Source organism: Corvus hawaiiensis, chromosome 4 (assembly GCF_020740725.1).
Source record: "Corvus hawaiiensis isolate bCorHaw1 chromosome 4, bCorHaw1.pri.cur, whole genome shotgun sequence".
Lineage (NCBI taxonomy): Eukaryota > Metazoa > Chordata > Aves > Passeriformes > Corvidae > Corvus > Corvus hawaiiensis.
In genome coordinates, this window is record NC_063216.1 from 45309423 (window position 1) to 45334100 (window position 24678).

Below are 24678 nucleotides of genomic sequence, written 5' to 3' on the forward strand. Positions count from 1 at the left end.
AAAGAAAAGACACAAGATTGTGATTCAAATATGCAGGAAATCTGAATTTATTGTCCCTGATAATAAAACAAAAATATCAATAGTCACATGATTCAAAGCTGACATAAACCCAGTCTGACACTTGTAACTTGGTAAAATGTTTTTTGGCTTGTTAACAGCATGTTGCTGGATTTTGTTCCAGGTGAGGTATCACCTGTCCTCTCACAGGCTGCAAGAGTGTTGTCAACAAAAGGGACTTTTCATCATAAACTCCTAATTCAACAGAAATCCAGGATATGCCTACTCTGTTTGGATCCCTGGTACTGCTCAGTGATCCTGCAGCATTACTGATGACAGGACTGCAGCCCAAGTGCAATCAAGGAAAAGCCAGGAGCTGCAGCTTTCATCAATGGGATTTTAAACAAGGGGTTTTCATGAGTACCAAGACACATTCTGTTTGACATGCTGGCACAAAGTCAACACAGAAGAATGCTGTGTCAGGAAACTGTCATGATATTTGCATCAGAAATTAAACCCTTCAAATTTTTCTCTGAATAAAGGGTTCACATGTAGTTGTTTGACTATATAAAATTACATAATTTCTATAAATATGAGGATGTTACAGACAATATAAAAATAATCACAACGTAATTGTTAGGCATGATGAAGCTTTGATAAGAGAGCACCCCCAGAAGTGCCTCAGAAAATTAAAAAGCTTCATCTTTATTACTATCATTATTTTCAGATGACATTCAAACCTACAACTTAGAAATTTTTTTTTTCTGGAAAAGGTAAAAGGAATATTTAATCATCACAGCATTAGTCTCCTGTTAGGACACGGCTGTGTCAGAAATGATTTTAGTCGTGATATTTAAGGCCTTTTAGTCAAACGGTCGTAAGGAACTGCCTGTGATACTGACAGAAATTTGACCTGTCACAACCGGGTCCTGGACTCTTTATGGTGCAAATTCTGGTTTATTTCATCGGGGGCTGTCCGTGCCCTTCGTGAGAGCTTGCCTCTGTTTTAACTCCTTACAGCCCAGCCTTCGCACACCTGGGTGCAGGGAAACTGGCCAGTCAGGAATCGCGGAGGGAAAGGGACAAGCCTCTGCCAGTGCTGCGGGGCGAGGGACCGGCGGGACGGTCGCCACGCGGGGGCCGAAACTCAGACCCTTGCACCAGTGCGGAGTTTCACACTCCGCGGCCGCGAACACGAGTGCCACAGCCGCGCCCGCAGCCCCCGCCCCGCTCGCCGCCGGCGTGGGGCAGCTCCGCGAGGCAGCTCCGCGGCCCGGCCCGCACCTGGCGGGCGAGAGGCGGCGCGCCCGCCCCACCTGGCCCCGCCGTGCCCGAGCGGGGCCGCCCCGCGCTCTCCATTGTGTGGCTGCGAGCTCGGGCCACCTGCCGGCGGCGCCAGGGCCGGGGCCGGGCACCGCTCCGCGCCTCCTCTGCCTCCCACAATCCCCCCGCCCACCCCCTCCGGTCTCCGGCTGAACCGGGGCGAGCCCGCGCGTTCCCTCCGTGCTTGCTTCCCTCCCGTCCCCCGGCTGGCGGAGCTCCGCCGCCTCCCCTCCCCCGCCCTCTCTCTCCCTCCCACCGCGCGGCCGCCGCCCCTCCGCCGCTGCCCGCCGGAGCCGCCGACTTCCCCCTGAGCGCGGGTCGCCGCCGCCTCACCCTGCCATGAGCCGCCCCCCGTCGCCGCCGCAGCAACGCTGAGCGGGGAGCGCGAAGCCATGCCGGGCTGGAAGAAGAACATCCCCATCTGCCTGCAAGCCGAGCCGGAGCGAGGTGAGCGTGGAGCCCCGCGGGCGCCAGCCGCCCGCCGCGAAGGAAAGCAGGCGGGCGGGCCGGGGTCTGCGGCGCCGCCGGGTGCCCCCTCTGCAGCCCATGCCCGGGCACGGCGGCGGCCGCCCCGCGGTGGGACGGGCGGGCGGGCGGCCCCGCGCCTTCCATCTTGCTCCGCCGCCGCGGCAGGAGCGGGGGCTGCGGGGGGCGGCAGCCGCGCCGGGCCGGGCCGGGGGGACACACCGGGCCGGGCCCCGCCGCCGCCGCAGCAACTTCACTTTTCTCCGCGGTGCTGCCGCCCGCGCTGCCCCGGGCCGGGCTTCTACAGCCGGGGGGGCGTGAGCCGGGGGGGGGGGTGGGAAGGTAGATCCGAAGTGACTTCGCGAAACTTCCCTACGTGTGGCTCTGCCCCGGGCCGCTGCTGGACCTGTTCCGTCCCTCCCGGTGGGCACTGGTGAACCGGCAGCGATTGCGCCTCGGCGGCGAGCAGTGCCCGCAGGAGCTGCCCCGAGTCCCGCCAGCGGTCCCGGGATGGCCTCGGGTCCCCGAACCCCGCCATACGGGTCGGGGATGTCGGAAGCGAGATGGTTTCTGGTAATTTTTAAGAATAAACAATCTATTTATTCTAATAAGAAGGTAACTTTGCCCCTTCCTCAGAGAGGGCTTCTGTCATGGGTGGGTGTTGTGTCCCTTGCTCCGTCTTCATCCTGTGAGTCAAAGACAAAAAAGCTGGGACACCATTTACTCTCAGGTATGCCCGTCGAATTATGTCTTTGATTTACAGGTTAGTTCCGTGGTAGCATGTGAAGTCCTGAGGCAGGACATTTGGGCTTGGTTGCTGCCGTGTTGGATAGCTGGCTGTCCTGCTAGGAACAGCAGTTCACCGTGTATTAAAAAGGAGGAGGTTCTGTTTGCTGTGTGGAAGAAGACTGGTTCCCTTTCATTGGAGGTGGAGGTCTCTTGCAGAACTGCTGCCCTTCTTGTGATTAGTAAATCCCGTCCCTAATGGGAAGTTCATCACAAACATATGACATCATGAAAATAGTTGCTGAAATGAGCGCAAGGTATTTCAGCTGTGAGAAGCTAGCTTTTTAGTCTTTACTCTTAGTAAATTCATCATTACTAAAATCTGTGGTCATATTTCTTTCTGTCATGAATCCATGTAGCAGAGAAATCACAGAAATAGGATGGATGACAGTTGTCAAAATATATCAGATGCTTTTACAGATGAGGGAACTTTAGAAAGGGTCTAATCAGGCTGTGTCAGAAACTGGAAAGATTTTCTCATTTCATTCTGCATAAAGGTGGTGTCATGAGCTGTAACATGCGGACTTGTCTTTATTCAGAGTAAACAATGGTGGTGGTTTTGCTGTGATGGGTTTAATGTCAGTTAGAATACTGATTTGTTAACAGTTCTTGTTCATTCCTATTTCTGTTTAGCCTCTTTCATCTTCATTATGAAACCAAAGAGATTTATATGTTAATAGTCTTATCACTGATGCTTTTCTTTATTGTATTTCAATTATGTAAATAAAAAAAGCTCTACAGTGCCTAAAGTAAATTATTGCCCTCTGAAGTATGTTGCATTGTATAGTGCTTAAATTTAGCTAGTAATTTAGCAGGATTCCAGTCACTGGAACTTTCCTAATTTAGACTTGTAAAAATATTAAATGGTCAAAATAGTTAATCAGTGTTGAATTTAGTAGTTCTTGAGTATGAAGAATAGATGAAATAAAGCTTTCAAGCTAGACAGAAAAACGGCCAGTGCAGTAATGAAATGAAGGTGCATCTTTAGCTAATGTAGGAGTTTAGTGTGGCATTGAGTAAAAGGCAATTACAGATACAGTTAAATCCTGGTTCAAAGCCAGTTATGCTAACATCACCCTCTTCTGTTTCTAGAAAATATTTCCATTCAGTTACTCTGCAGAACATTTTATGTACATTGTGCTATCAGAAGACTTCTGTGAATGTAAATACTGTTATTTTAAACTAGCAGTGTGGCTGATAGCTTTCTATGATTTAGATATGGAATAATACTGGATGTGAAATATTTAGCAATATAAATTGCATTTATGTCACATATACAAGCATGCCTTTATATAGGATATAAAATATCCATTTATCTGTCCCAAAGCTTGTGTATATAGGATAAGAATACTGATACATAATATAAGAATAAGAAACATTTAGATGCGTGTCTATTTTCTTTGATTTTGTGTTCCTATAATTTGATTTTCTTAATCAGTGTTTTGTTCCTGTGAGAGAAGCTAGTCTTTATTCAACCCTGTGAACACCAGTAGGACTGACTAGTAGTAATTTTCCTGTACAACAACACAGACCTGCTAAGTTAATTTCATGCTGAAGTTTTTTGGTGGTGATCTCTTGCAAAACAAACTTCCTAATGAAAAGGGTAAAGCAACCCATCCAAACCAGAAAAGTACCCTACAACCACAAACCAAACAAGATCTCAGAAAAGAAGTGAGTAGGTAAGTAATGCCAGTTTATCCTTGTGCCTCCTACTGGCTTTCCCCTTCAGGGAAACCTCCCCTGCTGGCTTTATTATATCCACAGTCCATACCACCCTTCTCTGTCATAATAAACAGGTACTGTGCAGCCTTAATTTCAAGTCTGGTTGCAGCAGCAGATTTCAACTGGAAAAAGTCAGCTCTGGAGGTGCTGGGAAAGCTGGGAAGGCAAAGAATTCCGTGCGGTGAGCTATGAGTGGTTTGTACCAGGCTGTTTTTCCCCGGGCTTTTCCCCCTCAAATGTTACAGGCTTCCTTTTAGCTTTTTCTCGAGAGCTCTGCATCCTCTGCATGCACCTGTGGGGAGCTGATTGGGCCCTTAGGTGCTCAGCAGTGGAAGGAAGGAAGCTGTGGGTACTAGGATGTGAGGCTTGAGAGGTGGGTGGATTTGTTAGAGAGGGTGTGGGGGCTGTATCCTCCAGGCACTGCAGCATAGAAGGTTCACTGGGTCCTGATACTCTTTTCTCACTCCAAACCAATGCAGCATTGCTTTGGGGAGCACTTAAAGGCTGTTGTATTTCCCCTGATGCTCCGTTCATCTAGGGTGTCAGGAACTGGATGGCAGTTCTGGTGCAAGGAAAAAAACTAAAAACTATCCAAAAAACTATCCAAGTTAAAAAAAAAAAACTTAAAAACTATCCAAGGAGCTGCTTTGTTTCGATGTGAGGAGCTCTTGGGATATTGCAAACAGTGATAAACTTGTGCAGACATACTGAGTTTGGTCCAAGTAGGGTTATTTTAGTGTATTGGTATCCTTGTTTGCCCCTTCCTTGCTTCAGAGCCCCCCTTCTATATTGAATATCTACTGCAAAAAGTCCTTAGTGCAGCCTGTGATCGTTGTTCTTATGAGTCAGGTGCTGAAATGGAGGATATCCAAAAACTCGATGAAATCAGAATTTTGCTAATGGAAATTGGCTGGTCTTGCTGAAATGAAGTAGCAGAGACATGGTCAACGCTGTTGGCTCACCTTGGCAACAGTTGATACTCTGAGTGAAGGAGAATAACCTGGGATAATGTTTCAAGCATCAGAGCGTGAGTTTGCATGTAGGGTTTAACATTTGTGAGAGTGCTTTGTGGTGGTGAAGATTCTCTTCTGAGGGGTGGCAGTCAGTGGTATTTCAACAAGTATTTTTAGATGTCTTGACTGTGGAAATTATGTGGGGTACTTACATCAACTAAAAAAAAAAATCATATTGTGCTGGTTTTCAGTGACTAAAACCATATTTAAAGTTGGAGAGCTGCTTTTTTGCGTGCACTGCAGCACAGTTCCTGGTGTTCTGCTGCCTGCTCTGTGATCGAACAGTACTCTACAGAGTCTGTGCTGCTTCTGGCTTCCACTGCCACTATTATCACAAGAAGTCCTCTCCTTTAGAGGAAAGAAATTGTGTAGAGTAAAAGATTTTTAATATATACCTGATGCAGTATACCCTGTCATTTCAAAAATGACATGTGAAGATGTACCAGTGTAAGACAATGTCTTTAAAATTCAGGGTGCACTTCCTTCCTCCCCAGTTTTCTGCCTAAGACATTAAATCAGATCTTGTAAAACACCTAAAACACTTTCTGGGGTGACATCTTAGTAAATACTTTAAGAAGAAGAATGTTACTGGAATTAATTTTGTTCAATATTCCTTCCAGTCAAGTTAAATGGAGGTGTTTTGTGGAACTCCTGTTTCAGCTTCATAGCTGATCAAGTTTGACAGGAGTACAGAAAATACTATTTGTATATCTTGTAGACTCACTATGAGACTGCTTGAGATCCCTTAATGTACATGCATGTTAATTTTAGAAATGCATCTAAGTATGCTTTGATTTTATTTTTTAAGTACTATTCCTTCCACTGTTGTTTTGCCTCTGTTTAATAGACCAATTAGGTCAAGGAAGAAGGAAATACTGTATTTTTATTTTCTGCTTTTCACACTTGACAGGGAAATTAGGTGAACTTCAAGGAAACATTTTAAAGGAAACATTAGGAAATGTTTTAAACCCCAGGACTCAAGGATAAAAGAATATGCAGGTATTTTGTGAATCCTTCCTCAAATACAAAACTAGCTTGTTCTCATGGAAGATGTGCTGACAACAAGCATCTATCCCTGAGGTTACTGCTGTGTGAGCTTGTCTGCTCATCTTAAGCTGGAAGAGAATCCGTTTCTCAGGTAAGGGAAAGCTATGTTAGTGAATTGAATCATGTTATTGTGGGTTAGCAGTTTGCATCTGATCAAATGAGGCCACTTTACAGTGGATATGCTTCATGCTCTTGCCAGGTACGTGTTAAAAATTGGCTTATTTTCAACTGAAGGCTGAAGGTGACTGTTCTTTCTATGTCAATCTCTCACCTAGTAAGGCAAGAAGAATATTTGTCTTCCTCAGCTTATGTGGATTCTTGCGAACTGAAGAGAGCTGCGGACCTAGGACTAGAAACCTTGTACAGAGGCTTTCTGTCTTTATCTGTTTTCTCATGTATGTCACATGCCTTCTGAGAAGTTAAAGTATAACCTGGATGGCAGAGAACTTTTGTGAGGAGAGGATGTACTCACAGTGGCAACCTTAGGAATCAGAACTGAGTGTTGGGGGTGAACATATGGAGAGAGATGCTTGGAAGATCATCTTTTGCCCCAGGGAAGGCATTGCCTAGACTTAGTCTGGAGTGCAGGTAGATATCTATCTAATACATGAGCAGTTGGGACATTTGGTCAGTTGTGATATGCAAAGCACACTGTAGTTGCTTACATTTAAGGTGAAGAAATGATAAGGACAGAAATAGAAGGAAATGTCAGTTTCTCAGCTGCTGACACAAGAAGCTGGCTTGACTAGCTTCTTTCCCCTCCTCCAGTAGCATCTGAAGCTGCCACTAAATCTCAGATTGGAAAACACTAATACTGGGAGATCGATTAATAACAAAATACTGATTACAAGCTTATACTTTCTTTTGGGACTTCTGCCTCTTTTCACCTCAGTCTTGACTGAATTGTGTCTTCGGCACTTGGTCTTTCTCCATTTGCTAAACTGAGTGTTGGTGAAGACTGTTTGTCAGGTGGGATGACACTAGAGCTGGTTATCAGCAGCATGCAAAGGGCACAGACACGTTGTGTCAGTTTTTTCATTCTTTTTTTAAAAACCAGCGGGGATGGGGAGAATTCTGACACAGGGATGGAAAAGAGGCAACAGTTGCTCACTAGTGCTCTTCTGAGAGGAGGCAAAACTCATCTACATCTTTTGTGATCTGCATAGCCAAGTTAACAGCATTTTATGACCTGTGGTATTAAAAGAGTTTGTTAAATCTTGTGGGATCTTCATGAAGGTATGGTCTTCACTGATAGCTGAGGGATGATCGTCTCCTGTATCTGGGTCATAACCAAGGTTTTTTCCCCTCGTATAGAAAGAAAATGTGAGATAACTGCAAATAAATGATTTCTATTTTTTGCAGAGGCAAAAGCAGTTTTTGTTCATGTTTGTCAGAAATGCAGTCAGATTTTTCAGCAGTGAGTGATGGCAGCAAACACTCTAGCTTGCCTCAAAGAACAGCAACACGTAGAATTTGAAGCAGTAACAATATTTGCCACTGACAGGCATCGTTGTTTTTTTGTGGATATCTGGGAGTTATAAAGGGTATAAATTCTAAACAACAAGTTTTTGACCAGAGTTTCTTGCACGCTGAAACGTTAGAGACACACATAACTGGAAATAGAGAAGTTTCTGTGTTAGATCCTTCAGCAATTTACATGTGGACAACTTCTCTTGAATCTCAGTGCATACTTACATCTCTACTATGGGTTGTTTTTTCTGTTATTTAAGATTATCTGAGCTGCCACAGCTCAAGGTTCTCCCTGAAGAGCTTTGAAGACCATGTTGCTCTCCAGTGGTTGCAGGAGGTAAGGCTTGATGCTGCATCTTCTCCCCGCTGCTTGTATCTGAGCCTTCTTTAGTCATGCTAATGCTTTTGAAAAAAGATGCACTGAGTCAGCAGGTATCTGTGAGGGTCTGATGATTATGGCTGTAAAACTCTGATGTGTTTGAGTGTTTTACCTAAGCGTTTTGAATTTATGCACATTGAAATGTCAAGAGTACCATCCATCCTGACATATGCAAAAACAGACTAATGAGATGTATCAGCATCCTGTGTGGATGGGGACAGGGTGATCACCTGCTCAGCATTTCATTTGAGCAAGATGAGTGTGAGACCCTGCAAAATTCAGGATAAAATAATAACATTTATGTCAGATACAATCTGTCAGATTATGTCAGATACAATAATAATATTATGTCAGATAATCTTGATTACTGTATCTCTCTACGGTGTTTTTGGTTTTTTTTTCCCCTGTTCCTTTTTCTGCTGGCACAAAGTGTGCTGGGTGGCTGGGGAACACAAACTCACAAACTCTTCTGGTGTGTCTTGTGGTGGTAGGAGGTGGCCAGCTTTTTTATGGTTCTGAATGATGTTGATGGTCTAATGTCTGGGATTTTTTCAAAGTCATTTTCAGTGCAAGTTCTGTGTTTCACTGATTCTGCATCACTGATTAGAAGCAGTGTTCTTTGCTTACTATTGAAATAGTTTAACAAGGACATATATGAATGGAAAAGACAGGTAAGCAGGGAGTGACGGTTTTGGTACCGATATGTATTCCGCAAGGAATTTTGTTGTCTTCTCTCTTTGGAAATCACCACAGGAATTGAGAATGCCTAGCATGACTGACTCAATTGCCATCTTTTTTGTGCCTTGTTTAATTTCTTGTTATCAGTAAAAATCACCACTGAGAAGATTCTGCTACTGTGAAGGAAAACTGCGGAGAGTATTTCAATAGTTTTGCTATCTTCTTTACACACTGGAATCTCACAGACGTTTAGGGTGTTCCACAGTTCAAATCTTCTCTCAAAACAAGAGGAATTATTCTCTAAAATATAAGGATAGAAATGTAATGATGAGAGTTAAGAGTAACTGTCAGTGAAACTTACCAGATCTTTTTTTAACCAGCGGGATGAGACTGAACTTTTAACACCATTTTTTTATGGGCTTTCATATTGTGTAACCGAATATAAACTTTTCATTATTAACAGACAGTATTTTGAATGTTGTAAAATATTTCTGGAATGTGTCTTCTCAATAACTGCCTTTCCTAGGAAGATGGGCACTATTCAAAATACTTATTTTTGTTTACTAAGTCATGCTATGTAGTTAGCACTTTCTTCCTGAACCAGTTTCCCAGTAGATGAATGTACAGTGAGACATGGTCTCTCTGTCCCACACTGCAATGTGCAAATTAAAACCAACACATTTACATTTAATCAACAAAATGAAGAAGAACGTATTGGTGGCTGGTGTGTAAGTGAACCAAATCTTGTTTTGTTTCTGTGGATATCAGTTAGCAACACAGAAGTATGCCAGCTTTTCTGCAATTGCCTGTCATGGAGTCAGGTGTTCTGCAGTCCAACACTCGTTTGTCAGTTTAGCTGCTTCTACAGTGGGACAGTATTCATGAGAACAACTTTTGTAGGCAAAAAAAATAAGAACAATAGCTGCCACTTTTGGGGGGCGATAATAACAGCTAACATGACACCAAATGCAGCAGCCAAAAGTATCTGTGTGATAAACGTGTTATGCATAGGCAGGAAGAAACAAGGTTATGTAAAACTGTTATCGCAATAGAAATAACAGACCTATGGAGTATTTGAATTATATTATTCTTTTTTTATTTGGATTATTGTCGCTGTGGACCAGATACTAAGTCCTTTGTATTTCTGTTGCAAAGAACAGCTTCCCCTGTTTCTGTCTTTCACCATGATTACCAGCTCCCCTTTCCTAAAGGTGAGGAATGACATGGTGATGACCAGTGCTGCCTCTCACCTGAGAAGGTTTTTAGCATCTGAGCAAAGCCAGGATGGTTCCAACAAGTGAGTTGTATCAAGCTCCCTGCTATGCTTTCTCGAAATCTTTTTAAAGCGTTGGTAACTGGCAGGATTTTGTTGTCACTTGGTACCCATGCTCTTCACGACAGGGTTGAGACCTGAGTTTGAGAGGAGGCAGTCATGGAATAAACATATTGTTTTACTACTCTGACAAAAATTTAATCTCAGTGGTATTTTCAGTGAAGTATTTAGTTGTTTTTGTGTTAGGAATGGATTATTTACACAACGGCTGGGCAGGAAGTAGAGTGGTAGTCACAGAGCAAATACTCTGGGGAGTTAAATTCACTGCCTGGTAAATGGACGTAGCTCTGCTGGATTCTGAAGGTTAATTCACTTGTGACAGTAAATTTACTGAGCCCTTGTACCTGTTACTGGAAGCCGTTTCTTAGTCCAGGGTCTCTTCTGAAAAGTCAGAGAAGATTGTTGCCAAAAATTCATTGCCTCCTTCATGTATATCTGCCAGTTTTATTCTTCTGTATTTTTACATTTTCTGGATCATGTTTGTAAATGCCACAATGTTTTTGAATGCAGTGAGAAATTCTGAGCCTGAGCAATTTCAAAATACCTTATGTATTTGATAAAGCTTCCAATTTTTTGGGGAATATAGCTGTAATTTACTTTGACCTTTTTTTTTTCTAATATTAAACTTCCACAAACCAAATGGTATGCCCAAGATGTGGGCTTTAAATTAACTGTGTTGTTAAAGATTCTATGTGCATCATGATTTGAAGGACTGAAGAAATGTCTCCTCTCTTACAGAAATGTGTTTTGAAATTACAGTTTGTAGTCCTTTTAACTTCACCTCTTACTAGGACTGTTTGCAAAATGTGCGGGAGCCAGATAAACCTGCAGAATTTGCATGTCAAAAGTGAAGCAGTTGATCAAATGCTTTCAGCTGGGGTGTGGGTAGCTCTATGGAGAGGAGAGAGAATGAAATGGATAATACATAAGGATAATTCAGTAGCTTTATACTTGTAGCTCTTGTGAGTCAATAACAATTCGGGAATGTTAGTAGCAGCAAAAACCTTGGGCCTCAAGCACAAAGTGTTAAAACACGGCTGATGTTTTTCCTGTTTTCATTTTTACTTATTGAGAAAACACACCTTGTGACTTAAGTTTCAAGATAAACTTTACCTTGAATATAGGGCTTTAGTATTCCCAAGCTTTCCTGTCGTTACAGCCACTGACAAAAATGATGCGCTAACTCGGGCTTTTCTTATGGTCTCTCTTATTTCCTGTGTCTTTCTTGAGTGCGCTAATCCTAAAGTTTTTGAAGTTTCCTGTCTGCCTAGGGTATTTCTTTCACATGTCCACAGGTTTAGGCATGCACTGGTACCTGTATTTATGTATTTGTTTAAAAAACAAAAAAATCAAGACTACTAAATGTTGCAGTAATTCCTCATTCTGCTTAGACACATTTCAGATACATTCACTGCTCTTTGTTTAAATATTTAGTGTGAACTGATTCTTGCTTTTCAGAATACTTTAATATGAAAAGGGCTTTAATTTGCAGATAACTTGCCCTCTGCCATTAAAGATATTTTCAAACCAAAGAAAAAGAAGATTTACCTGCTGGCTCTGTATTCTATTTTCTGCTTTTATCAAAGATCAGGGTAGTAGGTAAGTAGTGCCTTAAGCCATGTTCCTGTACATATGTTTCTTTTTCATAAAGTGATTGAAGTAATTTAAAAAAACACAACCTCTAACAATCTTACGGTGTTTTCCTCAGGTTTAAATATAGGAAGCATCCTTGTAGGTGAGTTATGGAGTCCCCTGTCATCTGAAAAACTAGTCTTGAATATTTTTTCTTTGCCAGCTTATAATAAACATCCAGCTAGTTTTGACATTTGTCCTTTTCCTCCTTTTCCATCACTCCTTTTTTTTTCTTCTGATCTTACCAGGGTTGGTGGTATTTTTTTTCTGACCCGTTTTTGTAACCAGGCATATTTAGTTCCTTGTTAACTGCAAAGAAAGAAGTCAGCACAAAAATTAGAAATAACTTGATTGGCCTGTTCATTAAACTGAACAACTTTCTGGTGTTTAGGCTGATAGTCTGAAGAAAAGTATTGAAAAGTAGCATTTAACTGACTTGTTTCAAGTGTTGCTTATTATTTCCTTAGTGGTAGTTGCCTGAAATAATTACGTAAAGTGTCTTTTAAAATTAGTATGGTTTTGCTTTCAGTTATTAAAATTAAAATTCAGTTTGTTTATGTGAAACTTCTGAATGTTCTAATTGACAAAACTGGGATTTTGTGCACGTGAATGCATTGTAAATTTTTGGGAAGCTGATGCTCAATTATAGAGTGTTCCCACATAACTGAGATACTCAGGGTTGTAGTTACACACATTTAAGGGTTTGCAAGGTTAAAAGTAAGCGTTTTTATGATATTTCAGAATATACCTTTTGTGTTACGCCATGCTAGTAAAGTACAATACACAGGGAGCAGAAATGAAGGTCTTTTCCTGTGATTGTTCTGAAGTCGTGGTTTGTGACAGTATTCTTTAAATAAAACATATTTTAGCCTAATGTAATGAACCTATGTGTTCAAGTTCAAACACATAAACTACTGTATTGGCATGTGGATTCCAGTTAAAAATCGATAGCACACTAAGGATTGAAAGAAAAACAGAATCTTGTCATGAATTGACAATATGTCCAAGAGATCTGTGTGTCAGCAGAAGGTGCACATGAAAGGCTTGAACCAGCAAACTGTCCTGCATGGAGTCCCTAATCCAGCAAAGGATTTAAAAATATACATGTTTTTCTGGATGAGAACACGACACTCAGTAGTGTCAGCTAGGCTCTAGCAGAATGAATGGGTGATGCATCTGGTCCCAGATCATTTGGTGCTCATCTGAAAAGGTTCACTAAGTTGAGGGTCAAGGTCACTGAAAAATTTGCTGCTTGAGTGTAGGGATAGAATCAGGGAATGATCTGGGTTGGAAGGAACTGTACAGGTCAGCTTGTTTGAACCCCTGTGCCATGGGCAGGAATACCTCCTACTAGACCAGGTTGCTCCGAGCCCCATCCAACCTGGTCTTGAGCACTGCGAGGGTTGGGGCAGCACTACTTACCTGGGCAACCTGTTCCAGTGCCTGGCCACCCTTACAGCAAAGAACTTCTTCGTAATATCTAATTAAAACCTACTCTCTTCCAGTTTGAAGCCATTCCTGCTTGTCCTGTCACTGCAGTTCCTGATGGAGAGAGAATCCCTCTCTGGCTTCCTTGTAGACCCCTTTTAGATACTAGAAGGCTGCACTGGGGTCTCCACACAACTTTCTCCGGGCCGAAGAGTCCCAACTCTCCCAGCCTGTCTTCAGAGGAGAGGTGCTCTAGTCCCCTTGCCAGCTTTGTGGCCCTCTAGACTTGCTCTAGCAGTTCCCTGTCCATATGTCAGGGGCACCAGAACTGTACACAGTACTCCAGGCAGGATCTCAGGAGAGCAGAGAGGCAGAATCTGCCTTTTGACCTGCTGGCCATGGTCCTTTTGATTCAGATAGGGAGAATGAATAATCCTTTTGAAGTCAGTGTGCTTAAATTTATGCTTATAACTTCTATGCTTAAGTGGATCAAAGGGTAATTCTAAAAAGAAACTGTTTATTTTCTTTAATTAAGGATCATTCTCATGATATGTGCTAATATCTGTTTTGGGGGGAAAGAGAAAGCCAGTAAAAAGGATTTAAAATATTATAAACTTTCTCCCTCTGTTTTTATTAATATATTTTTGTTTTTTTTCTCCAGAGAACATGTAAAATATATTTTTCTTTGGTGGTATTTCTTTGCTTATTCCTCATATTCCTTGTTGAAAGAGAAGTTAAATGTGTTTAACTGCAGGGTGTTTGACATTCTTTTTTTCTGGTGGAAAACCTTCTTTTGTGCTCATTGAAAGATGTTGCATCGTGAATGTAAGTAATGTGCAAAAAATGTATACTCAGAGCTGGCAGTTTTATAACCAGAAGTGACATGTACCATTTACCCAAACAGGTCTGAGATCCTGCTGTGTTTTCAGAGTTACCTGATTTATTATCACAAAGAGGCTAATAATGATATATCATAGGAGGAGGAACAGTCTTTGTCAGAGTGGAAATGGGTTGGGTTTTTTATATTTTATGCAACTTTTTCTTTCATGTGGATCCTAAAACTCACAAACATTTCCCTACTGCATATTTGATTGTAATAGCACTGAAAGCAGAAGTTGTCACTGTACAAAATAGGGTAGCATCTTGGTTGAAATCAGTAAGAATTTTCTGTTAAATTGTTGAAAGTGCTGTTGTCAGTTGGGAAAGCTACAAAATTGGCTTAGTTTTTTTGAAAACCGGAGTATGGCATTGGATGGGAAGACAGGACCACCTGGTGAGAAAGAGGAATTAAACACTCTGAGGCTGCTGCTGTGATCTGGCATTGGAGGGACAAAAACCAGTGATGCTATATTTGTGCCTTGTTTCCTAATTCCCAGGTAGTTTAAAATACGTATACTTCTGGTTATTCCTTCCCACTTCGATTTTGTATTCCAGTCTTTCTGTTTTTGTGAACTGCTGATGTCTGGACTTTGAAAATGCTTTGGCACCCGGGAGGTGTTAGTGAAATTAAGTAATAATAGAAATATTAGAATTCCCAAAAAACCTTAAAAAGGCTCCCAGACAAGTCTAAATGTTTTCTGCTTTGTCAATCAGAAAAGACGACTTCGAGTTCATTAGTTTGTTTCCTCTTCAGGAATGGTTTATAAACCTTAAGCCTTCCTTCTTTAAAGCAAGGTAGGTATTAATTATTTTGTGAGGAAAAAAAATGGGGCAGACATGTGGTTGGTGCAAGATCATGGTAAAGATCTGCTTTGCAGTTGGAACTGTCATGTCTTGTTCTCCAGGCAATGAAACACTGTAGTCTTTCCTGTATGAAGTAATTGTATAAGATTTCTCTTTAATAGTTGGTTAGAAAATACAGGTAGAAGAAAAAGAGGCACTTTTTTTTTCAGAGAAAAAACTACGCTTACTTCTGTGAATATAATATGTAGGAGAGATTGTCAATCCACATGCTCACCCTTAAAAGCATGATCCGATGTCAAATGGATCATCCATGGAGTAAGCTGAATAATAATAATAATAGTAATGCTGAATAAACCCAGTATTATTATGCAGTATGATATAGTCGTAAAACTCTTCTAGTTCTCTATAGCTTTCCAGTCAGTTAAAAAAGTAAATAAATTCTCTGTTAACATACAATACTCATATGTCTTTAAACAGACTTGAGTGTTTTTATGGTAAAGAACATTGGTGTACAAGTCATAAACCCTATGGATATTTATTTGTGTATGCTAGTTTCCTGTTCTACTGGTGCATCTCAATGTGTTTATTGAAGATTTCCTTGAGAAAAAGTCTTCAGGGAATATCATTTGAACATAAATGTTTAATCGGGAGAGAGGGGCATTATTTTTGTAATGAAAATGTCGTCTTTCCCCTTGAACTGAGGTGCTGCATAAAAGGTAGACAAGAATAAAAGCACTTTTGGTTGTTTGATTTTCCAGGGGCAAGCTTATGATCTGCCATTGCACAGTTTAGGAGCTGATTATCTATGAACCCAGTTGCACAGAAGAGAGGAAGCAATTTTTTCCTTTGTGTGTAAAGCCAAAGATTTACATTTAATCTTGTAAAAAATCTACTCTGCCAATACTAAGATGTGAACACCAAGGTGCCTAAGCATGCACAGAAGAATTGTACCACGTTAGACTTGGCAGTGCTAGGTTTATGGTTGGACTTAGTTGTCTTGTCTGACCTCAATGATTGTTTGATTCTAAGTTCATCTCTAAGAGACTGATTTAGCTATTAATCTTCATTCTTCCTCCTGATGTCCCAGTAATTTGGACTACACTGGAGAGATCTTTGGTCTCAGACACCTTTAGGTTTTGCTTCTGCTTTACTGAGCTTCTAGAGTTGTCTTTTGGATGGTGATGGATTTAAATACCTCAGCAGCTTCCCCCATACTGTGTAACACAGCATTTGTCATTTGTTTTCTGTCTGACTGAGCAGGTAATGCTCTCGTTCCCCACAACCACCCTTTGGCTGCCCCTAAGCTGTGAACATCATCGGTTATAGCAGAGAGCTGTAAATAGTTTTTGCATTAGATTCTGCATTCAGCTATCAGCCTCATGTTCTGCTTCTTTCTGAAACTGAGTTTGGAATGCAGTTTTATGTACTTGATCCTTTTTGTGGTATTTCAAGGTTGCAATGAATTAGGGCAGTTATGGGAAGAATTGGAATCTTCAAGGCAAAGTACAGGCACAGTGAAAAATAACTATAAACGCCTATAGGCAAATAGGTAGAATATATTGCTATGGAAACCTTACTAAATTGGCAGTGATGAGAATGCCAGATTGATTAATGTTTCTTCATAAAATTTTTTATTAAAAAAAAAAAGAAAAAAGTAAAAATCACATAATCTTATTCAGTAAATAGAGACTTTGCTATGGTTTTCAAAGATGTGAACTAGTATTTGCCCATTCAAGGAAATACTAACAAAATGTCACTTTTATTAAAGAACAGCTTAAAGGTCTAGTGGTTCCTTCACTCCTCCTTTGCATACAGTATAGACTGTATAAAGCATAATTTCAGATTCAGAATATGATTTGTTTGAAAAAGCATTTCTAATTTTGTATTCAGTAAAAGTCAAACTAGGATATGTAAACTAAGGAATGACAAAAAAAATAATGGAGTGAAATTGTTTGAAACTGTTTTAATTATGTCTCATGTCATTCTGCAAATGTTTTAATTTCTTGTAGGGTGAAGTGCTTAATGAACATAAACAAAATGTGGTTTAATATGTTATTATTTCTAGTTATATTAAAAGGAAAGCCAAGAAATTGTTTTCCAGTAATCGAAGTAGCCTTGCATAAGCCCCTAGTTTATCTAATATTTTCGATTTCCATTTCCTCTACTAGCCTTGCTGTCTTCATGTTTTCATATTCTGGTATTTTTGTATGGCTTCATAACATTTTATTGTTTCCTTTAATAATCCTCAGCTATTGCAATGCTTTTTTTTTTTTTTTTTTTCCTAATTTGACTGATTTTTGTTTTAACAGAGAGAAAAGGAGTGGGGAAATAATGTTCAAATAGGAGAACTGGGTTTTTTTGTGATCCTTGTGTCCCTGTCCTTGTCACTGCTGTCCGTGTTCTTTGCGGTAGAGGCCTGCTACACCTGGCCTGCACATCGCTTGTCTCCTTCACGCCTGTGTCGTTGGGCACTGTCTTTTCTTAATCTGGAAGGCTGGAGCCTGACACCATGGTCCAGATCCAGATGTTCCTGTACTATAGCCTTGAAAATCCACAAATCCATCCTTTTCCCTGCTTTTAGAGCCACTGTTGTTCTTTGAGGAGAGGTCATCACTGGATTGTCCATTGGCCCTCTGCTATTGGGTTATTAACTTTTATTAGTTTTCCTGAGATACCCTGACATTGCTCACAGACTGCTCATCTCTTCGTTTTCATTAAAAGTCTGTCGTGATTATGCAAGAATTATTAATCTCATCAGTTATCCTTCTTTCATGTTGGTCGTCAATTTTTTTCTGTTTTTTTCTTTTCTTTTTTTCAAAGATCTTTTTTTCCCTAGTTGAAATGTATTCCTAGTCCTTCTTGGTTCACATGTATTGATGGCAGAAAAATCCAGCTGGAGTTGTGGAGTTAAGGAAAATCGTAACTGATCCATGAACATTTCTTTAAACTCAGTTAAACCACTGATAAGGTTGATCATACCTTTTTTTGTTTTTTAACTGAGTTGCATATACCTGCTTATGTGTACTTTGCTGACTTAAGATTTTTGTGGTTGTTTGGGCTAAATGCTTGAATTTACCTTCTATGCGATGAATATATATAATTTTAATTTATGTATCAGTCAGTTAACTTGATTATTTAGGAGATGAGTGGGAGAAGAGGATATATATTTCTGCCTGTGTATAGGAGAGCTTGGAAAACCTGAGCCCTCTGAGAGCTCTCGGTTCCAGATTCCTTGCTGTTTAGCTGGAATAGATTCCAGCTCCTTTTACAACTTGAGCTGCAGGTTTCTGAGCTCTGCATCTGGGAATGGGGAAGCCCTGAAAGCCCAGATCATTTGAAAATGTAAAGCAGGAGCTCTGGAGCCCTCTGTCACTACATGTTGGAATATCCTAAAGCTGTGTATCCAGCAGCTCAACATGGGAATTACCAGAATTCATGTATGTCTGGATTTTTAATGAAGCATTCTATATATTGAGGTGATGTTGTTTCTTCTTTTTTCCTTGAAACATTTATGTTTTGATGAATTAGTAATTGGAAAAAATTTAATTTTCATTGTAAGGATCGATAAAAAATAAAGTTAATATAACTGGCAAGATGTGGACTTTACTGTTTGAACCCGGAAGCTTAAGTTGAGTGGCACTTTACAGAGAATGTAATGAAGAAAATGATCATCTGATCGTATCTGAAAAGCGTACATCACTGATGATGAGAGGGAGGATTTCTAGGAAGATGACCAAGTATCAAAGGCCATATAAGTTGGAATAGTTGGGGTTGCTTGCTTGGTATTGCCTGTGGTTGTCTTTCTGGAAGTAGGATAGATGATTTGCTGTGCCTTGGACTGACTTCCTCATGCTGTCAGCCCATCTGCACGTGTAGTGAGGGGTGGAGCAGAAGTGAGCGTGGCTCCTGCAAAGCCACTTTTGTCTGTGGTCTTTAATTGGAGGTTAACTGCTCCCGAGAACGTGCGTGTTCAACAGCGGGCAGAACTGAGCCGCTCTGGCAGCGTTCCTGCTTTGCTGATTGCTCTGGAGCAGCAGGGTGTGAGTATTGTGGCAGCCATGGTATTAAAAGTTTAAGATTCTTTGTGAGTAATTATTTATGAAAATAAATAATAAATCAATGTGCTAGCTTGTCTGTTTTTTTTTTTTTTATTTTACTCTGCATCTGGCTTTGTCTCTGGCCTGGTTTGTAGCATGAACACGCACACACGGCAGTGCTGGGCAGTGAGCTCTGTTTTAGCAACTTGATGGGCCCTGATTGCTGTAGTTTACACCCAGCAAGATGAGCAATTTCAAGGAATACCTACAAAGCTTAACAGTTTCAACTGTTGATTTACTTGAGGTGCTGGAAAGCTTTTTCCACTTGAGATTCTGTGCGCATGATGCGTCATTCTGGGTCTTTTTCCTTGCTTGCTTCTTCCAGCTCCCTAATAGCAAAGGGTCTCTGAACTGTTTCCCTTCTTGCATCTCACCTATTCTCCTTTTTTCTTTCTCTGTCACTCTTCTTTTTTTCCCATTTTCTGCCATCTTTTATCCTTGTTTCTGCAGGTCTTTCTTGAGTTACCTCTTTAGACATGCATTATAGATAAGTTGCACTGTACCAAGGGTGAAGACAAACTAAATAAGATGAATGCTTGTTATCTGGGCATAACGTACGACACTTTTGCCCACCAATACAACAATAATACATGGGCAAACTACTGCATAGAATCAAGAGGCAAAATGCTAAAAAGGGACTGTAAAGGTAGTTTTGTCTAGTGTTATTCAGCCTGTGGTTCATGAATCACTGCTGGTCCATAAATCACTATATAATGGTCCTTGAAACAGCTACAGCATGCCTCAGGCACACACATGCTCCCACACTCTCAGCAGGATTGTGTACGAGTACATGGGTAGGCGCAGTCAGCAGCTGGCTCCCAGCCTGGCTGTCCAGGCCTCATTAAAATGTTTATTGCTGTCCAGTTCGGAACTTATCCATGTTCTATTGTTTTACCCAGATATTAGATATCACTGTTCTCAACTTCCTGTGATGCCAATACTTAGTTAAACCTCACACTTTCCTTGCTCAGCTGTCTCTGGCTTGCAGTCCAGATCTGTTTCTGCAGCGAGTTACAGGTCTAATATGCTGTCTATTAGTAGAACAGTTCTAGACCTCCTGGTTCCATAATCTCAAGTTTTCCAAGTTTTTTTTGTGATCTTCTATACATATGTGGCTAATACATTTTTCCCTACCTTGCTCTGTGAGTTGTTGTCCTATATTCTTCATGTTTGCTGTCAAGCTGCTGATAGTATGGTGGTCATAAGGATCACTGTATTTTGTATGTTCTAGCACCTACATTCTATATCTGATTGTAAAACTTCTGGCAGTAATCCTTCGAGAAAAAGTTCAGTTTTGTCCTTGTAGGCTCAGAAGATAGTGGTCTTAATGAGATCGGGGCTAATTCTTTCTTACGGGCATGCATCAGAAATCTGAGAAATTAACATGATAAATTCTTTCTGGTGAACAAGTCTAAGTACCTTGTTTTGTGATGGGTTTTGTACTGTAGCTAAATTCAGGTAGTTTTCCATGACACATTTGTGATGCAAATTTGAAGTCCTTAGCCTAAAGTGTGTAAATGGGAGGATATTCTAAAGAAAAGGCACTGGCTATTTTGGAAAATAAGACTTCAAGTATATTCACTTATTTCAAGTAAGATAAAACCCTTCCAACTCTGACCCAGTTGATTGAAACAAGAACAGTAGGAGCAACAATCACCCAGAGGCAGTTAATTAGCACAGATTTCAGTGCGGTTAAGATTTGGCAAAGAAACAGATACCTACAGAAGTCCTATGTTGTGAATGAGTAGCAACAGTAATAATAGGCAGTACTAATAATGAAAGCGTTGCAGGAGAAAGTAGTTCCTGCAGAGTTACCAGAAACTGATTTTCACTGTATTGAAGGGATATCATAAAGAATGAGGTCATCTGGTACAAATTCTACTGTCTGCTTTTTCTTCCTACATGGTAAGGAATAGAATTCAACCTCCCTCTTCCAAGAAGAGGAATTTAACAATATTAAAAAACCGTCATGAACAAATCCAGGTGTTCTTGCTTTTAACCTTACAAGGTGAAAGAGTTATCTAATGCAAAAAAATACTTTCTTATAAAGACCAAAACTCAAAATTCCTGGTATCCAGAATGGGCAGGAGCTGATAAAGAACACTTTAAGTAAATATTTCCCCATCGGACCTGCAAAGGAACCTGATATTACTCTACACTCTGCTTTGGGAAGATATAATTAAAATAAAATAGGAGCTTCTGAATAAAACAAAAATAAAACAATGTGTGAAACCTTACAGGTCTGAGGAAGAAAAACCTGTTTCATAATCATTTCCCCATAGTAATGGAGCAGAAGCTTTACTCTCAAACGATACTCTTATACCAACTGCATGAAGGGGGAGATTTGTCCTAGGAAATAAGTAGATAAATAAGTGGAAGTTCTCAGGAGTAATGTTGGGGTATCAGCTATGCTCCAGGCAGCAGTAGGTTCTGCGTGGGTTTTTCATGTCTCCTAGCCTGACGACCAGAGCCACAGTGTACCTGAATGGCTGGGTTTTGGCAGTACTGGTGGTGTTCAAGTGGACTTGACAAATTGGTGCTTTGTAGGTGTGTGTGTTCTTGGGGATGCATTTCCGGGAGCATTTTTGGACGTTTCCAGATGATGTGAACAGAGCAGGACAGATTTCATGGCTTGGTTTCAACATGCAGCAGAGTCCACTGGCAGTGAATGTGCATCAACACAAGAGGTTGAATCTTGATATTGGCTCAACTGAGAGTAAAATTTTTAAAACCTTCAGCTCAACATATAACCATGATTTGGGAGAGAGGTGGAAATACTGGAGAAGCATCATCAGATTTCATCCATACTGGAGGCTGAGTAGAGCAGAGATGTACAAATTAATACATCTTTGAGGCAGTCATTAAAAGTACATGTTTCTTTTGATGGGCTGACACCTGACGCATGTGGCCTAGCAGACAGCATGTATGTAGCTCTGAGCTGGTCACAACATGCACTAGCCTGCCCTGGTAGGGGTGTTAAAAGGGATGTGGAGAGGAGCTTCGAGTGTGGAAAAGTGTTTGTAGTGGTGAAAGGGGCAGAGGGGAGTGTGTGGAATTTGAGGAAGGGACTTCATCAGTGGGGAGGCAAACACATGGTTGTTCAAATTCATGTACCACTGCTGCAGGTACAATTGATGGTGTTACATCCTACAGCTATCATCCTGATGTCAGTTGTGCTTTCTGCATTTATGAAGGCAGGATCTGCCTTTATCACAGGTCTCAGAGGAAGATGTCTTTCCTGTTTCAATTTTGGTCCTTTTTTTGTTCTCCAAAATGTTTTTAAATTTAGGTGCTCTTTAAAAACAAGGGGTGAATTCAGACTGTTGTGTTGTATTCATTATGCAAAATTTTAAAAAATTTTAAAAGTCAAGATTGCTTTAGAAAAAGGCAGTAGTCAGACTGCACCGAGTGCATGTGTTACAAACATTCCTTAATTACTGTGGATGTATGGGGTATATATTCCTGTATATCAAAATTATCTGCTAATTTTTTGGCCACTGTTGACATGCTCCCCCAGTCTGCTTATCTGATAGCAGCATTAAGTAAATGTTTCCTTCACTGCTCCCCTTGCCTCAGTTGCAGGTTCATTCAGCCTTTGGCAGAGTGCAGGGAATCCCTGCAGGCAGCTGTTTTCAGGCTTTGGGAAAAAGAGATGGAGACTGGATAGGACAGGGTCAGTCTGTCTTGAAACTGAGGTGCAGGGATTTCTTGGGGGGAGATGAAGGGTTACCTTGAAGGCAGTGTTGCAGGGTGGCAGGAGGACCAGTGCATGGGTAGTCACTCTGAAGTCCTGACTCCTGTAGCTGTCAGCCCTCTCCTTTTAGATGTTTGTGATTTATACTGGCTCCTGTTTTAGTGGCTCCCCTTGTGTTTTCTGAGCTTCTGCTCCTGCAGTGCTCTTGAGCACTGTGATACAATTTGTATGTTTGGGTTTTGTTACGGCACCACTTGTCTCATGGACAGAATGGGTTTCCCCATGTGCCTTGTAGCTTGTGATCCATTATCTGCTGCTGCTGCAGACATTTTCTGTCTTTGTCCCTGTAGTCCCATGCTGATGGGAATGGGTGGCCTGTTCCAGGCTTGGGTTCCCTCAACAGATTTGCCTGTGAATGGTGGGTCCATGGACAGATTTCCCCAAATGAATGGACTCTGCAAAAATACTGATTTTTAAACTCTGTGAGAGCTTTAACGGATGTGTACAATTTAAGATCTGAGTGAGGTCTGTCTGTCAGCCGTTGCTGTGCAAGCCTGTGCAGTCCAGGCTCTGCGATGACCCTGGTTGAGCAGGGAAGTTGGACCAGATGACCCATGGTGGTCCCTTCCAGCTTCCCTCATTCTGTGATTTCGTAGGGTTTCTCTGGAAAGTCTGTGCAATCTCTAGTACAGAGCCCTCTCTGCTGGGCTTCAAGTGCCCCGAACTGAAAAGGGAGTATCTAAAGCTTTCAAAAGAAAATGTTGCCTGAAAAGAAAGTTAATGTTATATAAAGGATTAATCTTTTCTCAGAATGTATATTAAACATAAAAATAAAAGCATTTGTCATTTAAATCTGAGCATACCGTGAGAAATTTCAGCTCACCAGTTAAAATCCAGCAAAGTAAGAGGCACATAAAAGCTGTGTGAACTTTAATCATCAGCATTGATACCAGCTAGAATAAATGTAAGTGTTAAAATTGTAAAGGTTTTAGTCTGACTCAGAGTGGATTGGCTTCTCCTGCTACCTGAGGAGCTGATACTTAGGACATCAGTCCTGGTTCCCAGAAGGAGAGCTGAGATAAATTTGGCATGTCATTTCTCAGGAAATAGATGAGCAAATAGGATATTTCTTTTTACATAATCATTAATAGAACTTGCAGAATGCTTATTGCATAGGTTTTGGTAGTGTGCTTAAAAATACAGTATGAATTGCATTTGAAGCTAATATACATTAACCTGATGCAATCGTTTTAGAGTGCTTTATTGGGAAGTGATCCTTCAGGTTCTCTAGAAATTTAAGGGTCTTCTGAGAAATGGAAACAAAGAAGGGCTTGATAATGAGTGAAACTTGAGGTAATGAAAACATGTGTTTTGTTTTTCTGTAGTCTTTTCATCCTACCTATTATTTGAAAGTGTTTTATAACATTACAAAGCATAACATCCCAGGGTGCCCTTTGCATGTGCTGTAGTGATATAGGATGATTAGGCAGTCTGATCTCATGGAGGACAAATTGCACAGTGCCTATGAGTCTTCAGAAAAACTTGCTTGTTAAAGTAATGTTTTGGATTCTAAAGGCTGTATGTGGTGGCTCATTTGTTTGGCTTGGTTATTGCTTTGTTTTGTGCAGTGCATTATTTGATGAATATTACTTTCAAAACCAGCAGTCAGAAATCGGGAAAGGTGCAAAAGGGAAAAATCTTGTTGTACAACTCCTACGTGATTTTGGAAAAGAGATGATTTTAAATCATTAGATGAAAAAAAAAAAAAGACTGTGCTGCAGTAAAAAAACCAAACTGATTTAACATTTCTGAAATGCATAGTTAAAAAGATTTAGAAAATCAAGTACTTAGAAAAACTTGAGCTGGGTGACATCAGATGTGTTCTGTGTTTAATAACTTTTTAATTAAAAGATATAGTGAATTAAGGACTC

The 24678-nt window shown here is 40.9% G+C and overlaps 1 protein-coding gene across 2 annotated transcripts in view; it reads left to right on the plus strand.

Annotated features, from left to right (window-relative positions):
* The first annotated feature begins 1586 nt into the window (after positions 1-1586).
* GRIP1 (glutamate receptor interacting protein 1) overlaps positions 1587-24678 on the plus strand; it is a 331823-nt gene continuing 308731 nt past the window's right edge. For both annotated transcript variants that reach the window (XM_048302708.1, XM_048302713.1), the window contains exon 1: positions 1587-1767. In XM_048302708.1, coding sequence (XP_048158665.1) covers positions 1713-1767 — 55 coding nt within the window. In that variant the 5' untranslated portion in view covers positions 1587-1712. The remainder of the gene's footprint in view (positions 1768-24678) is intronic.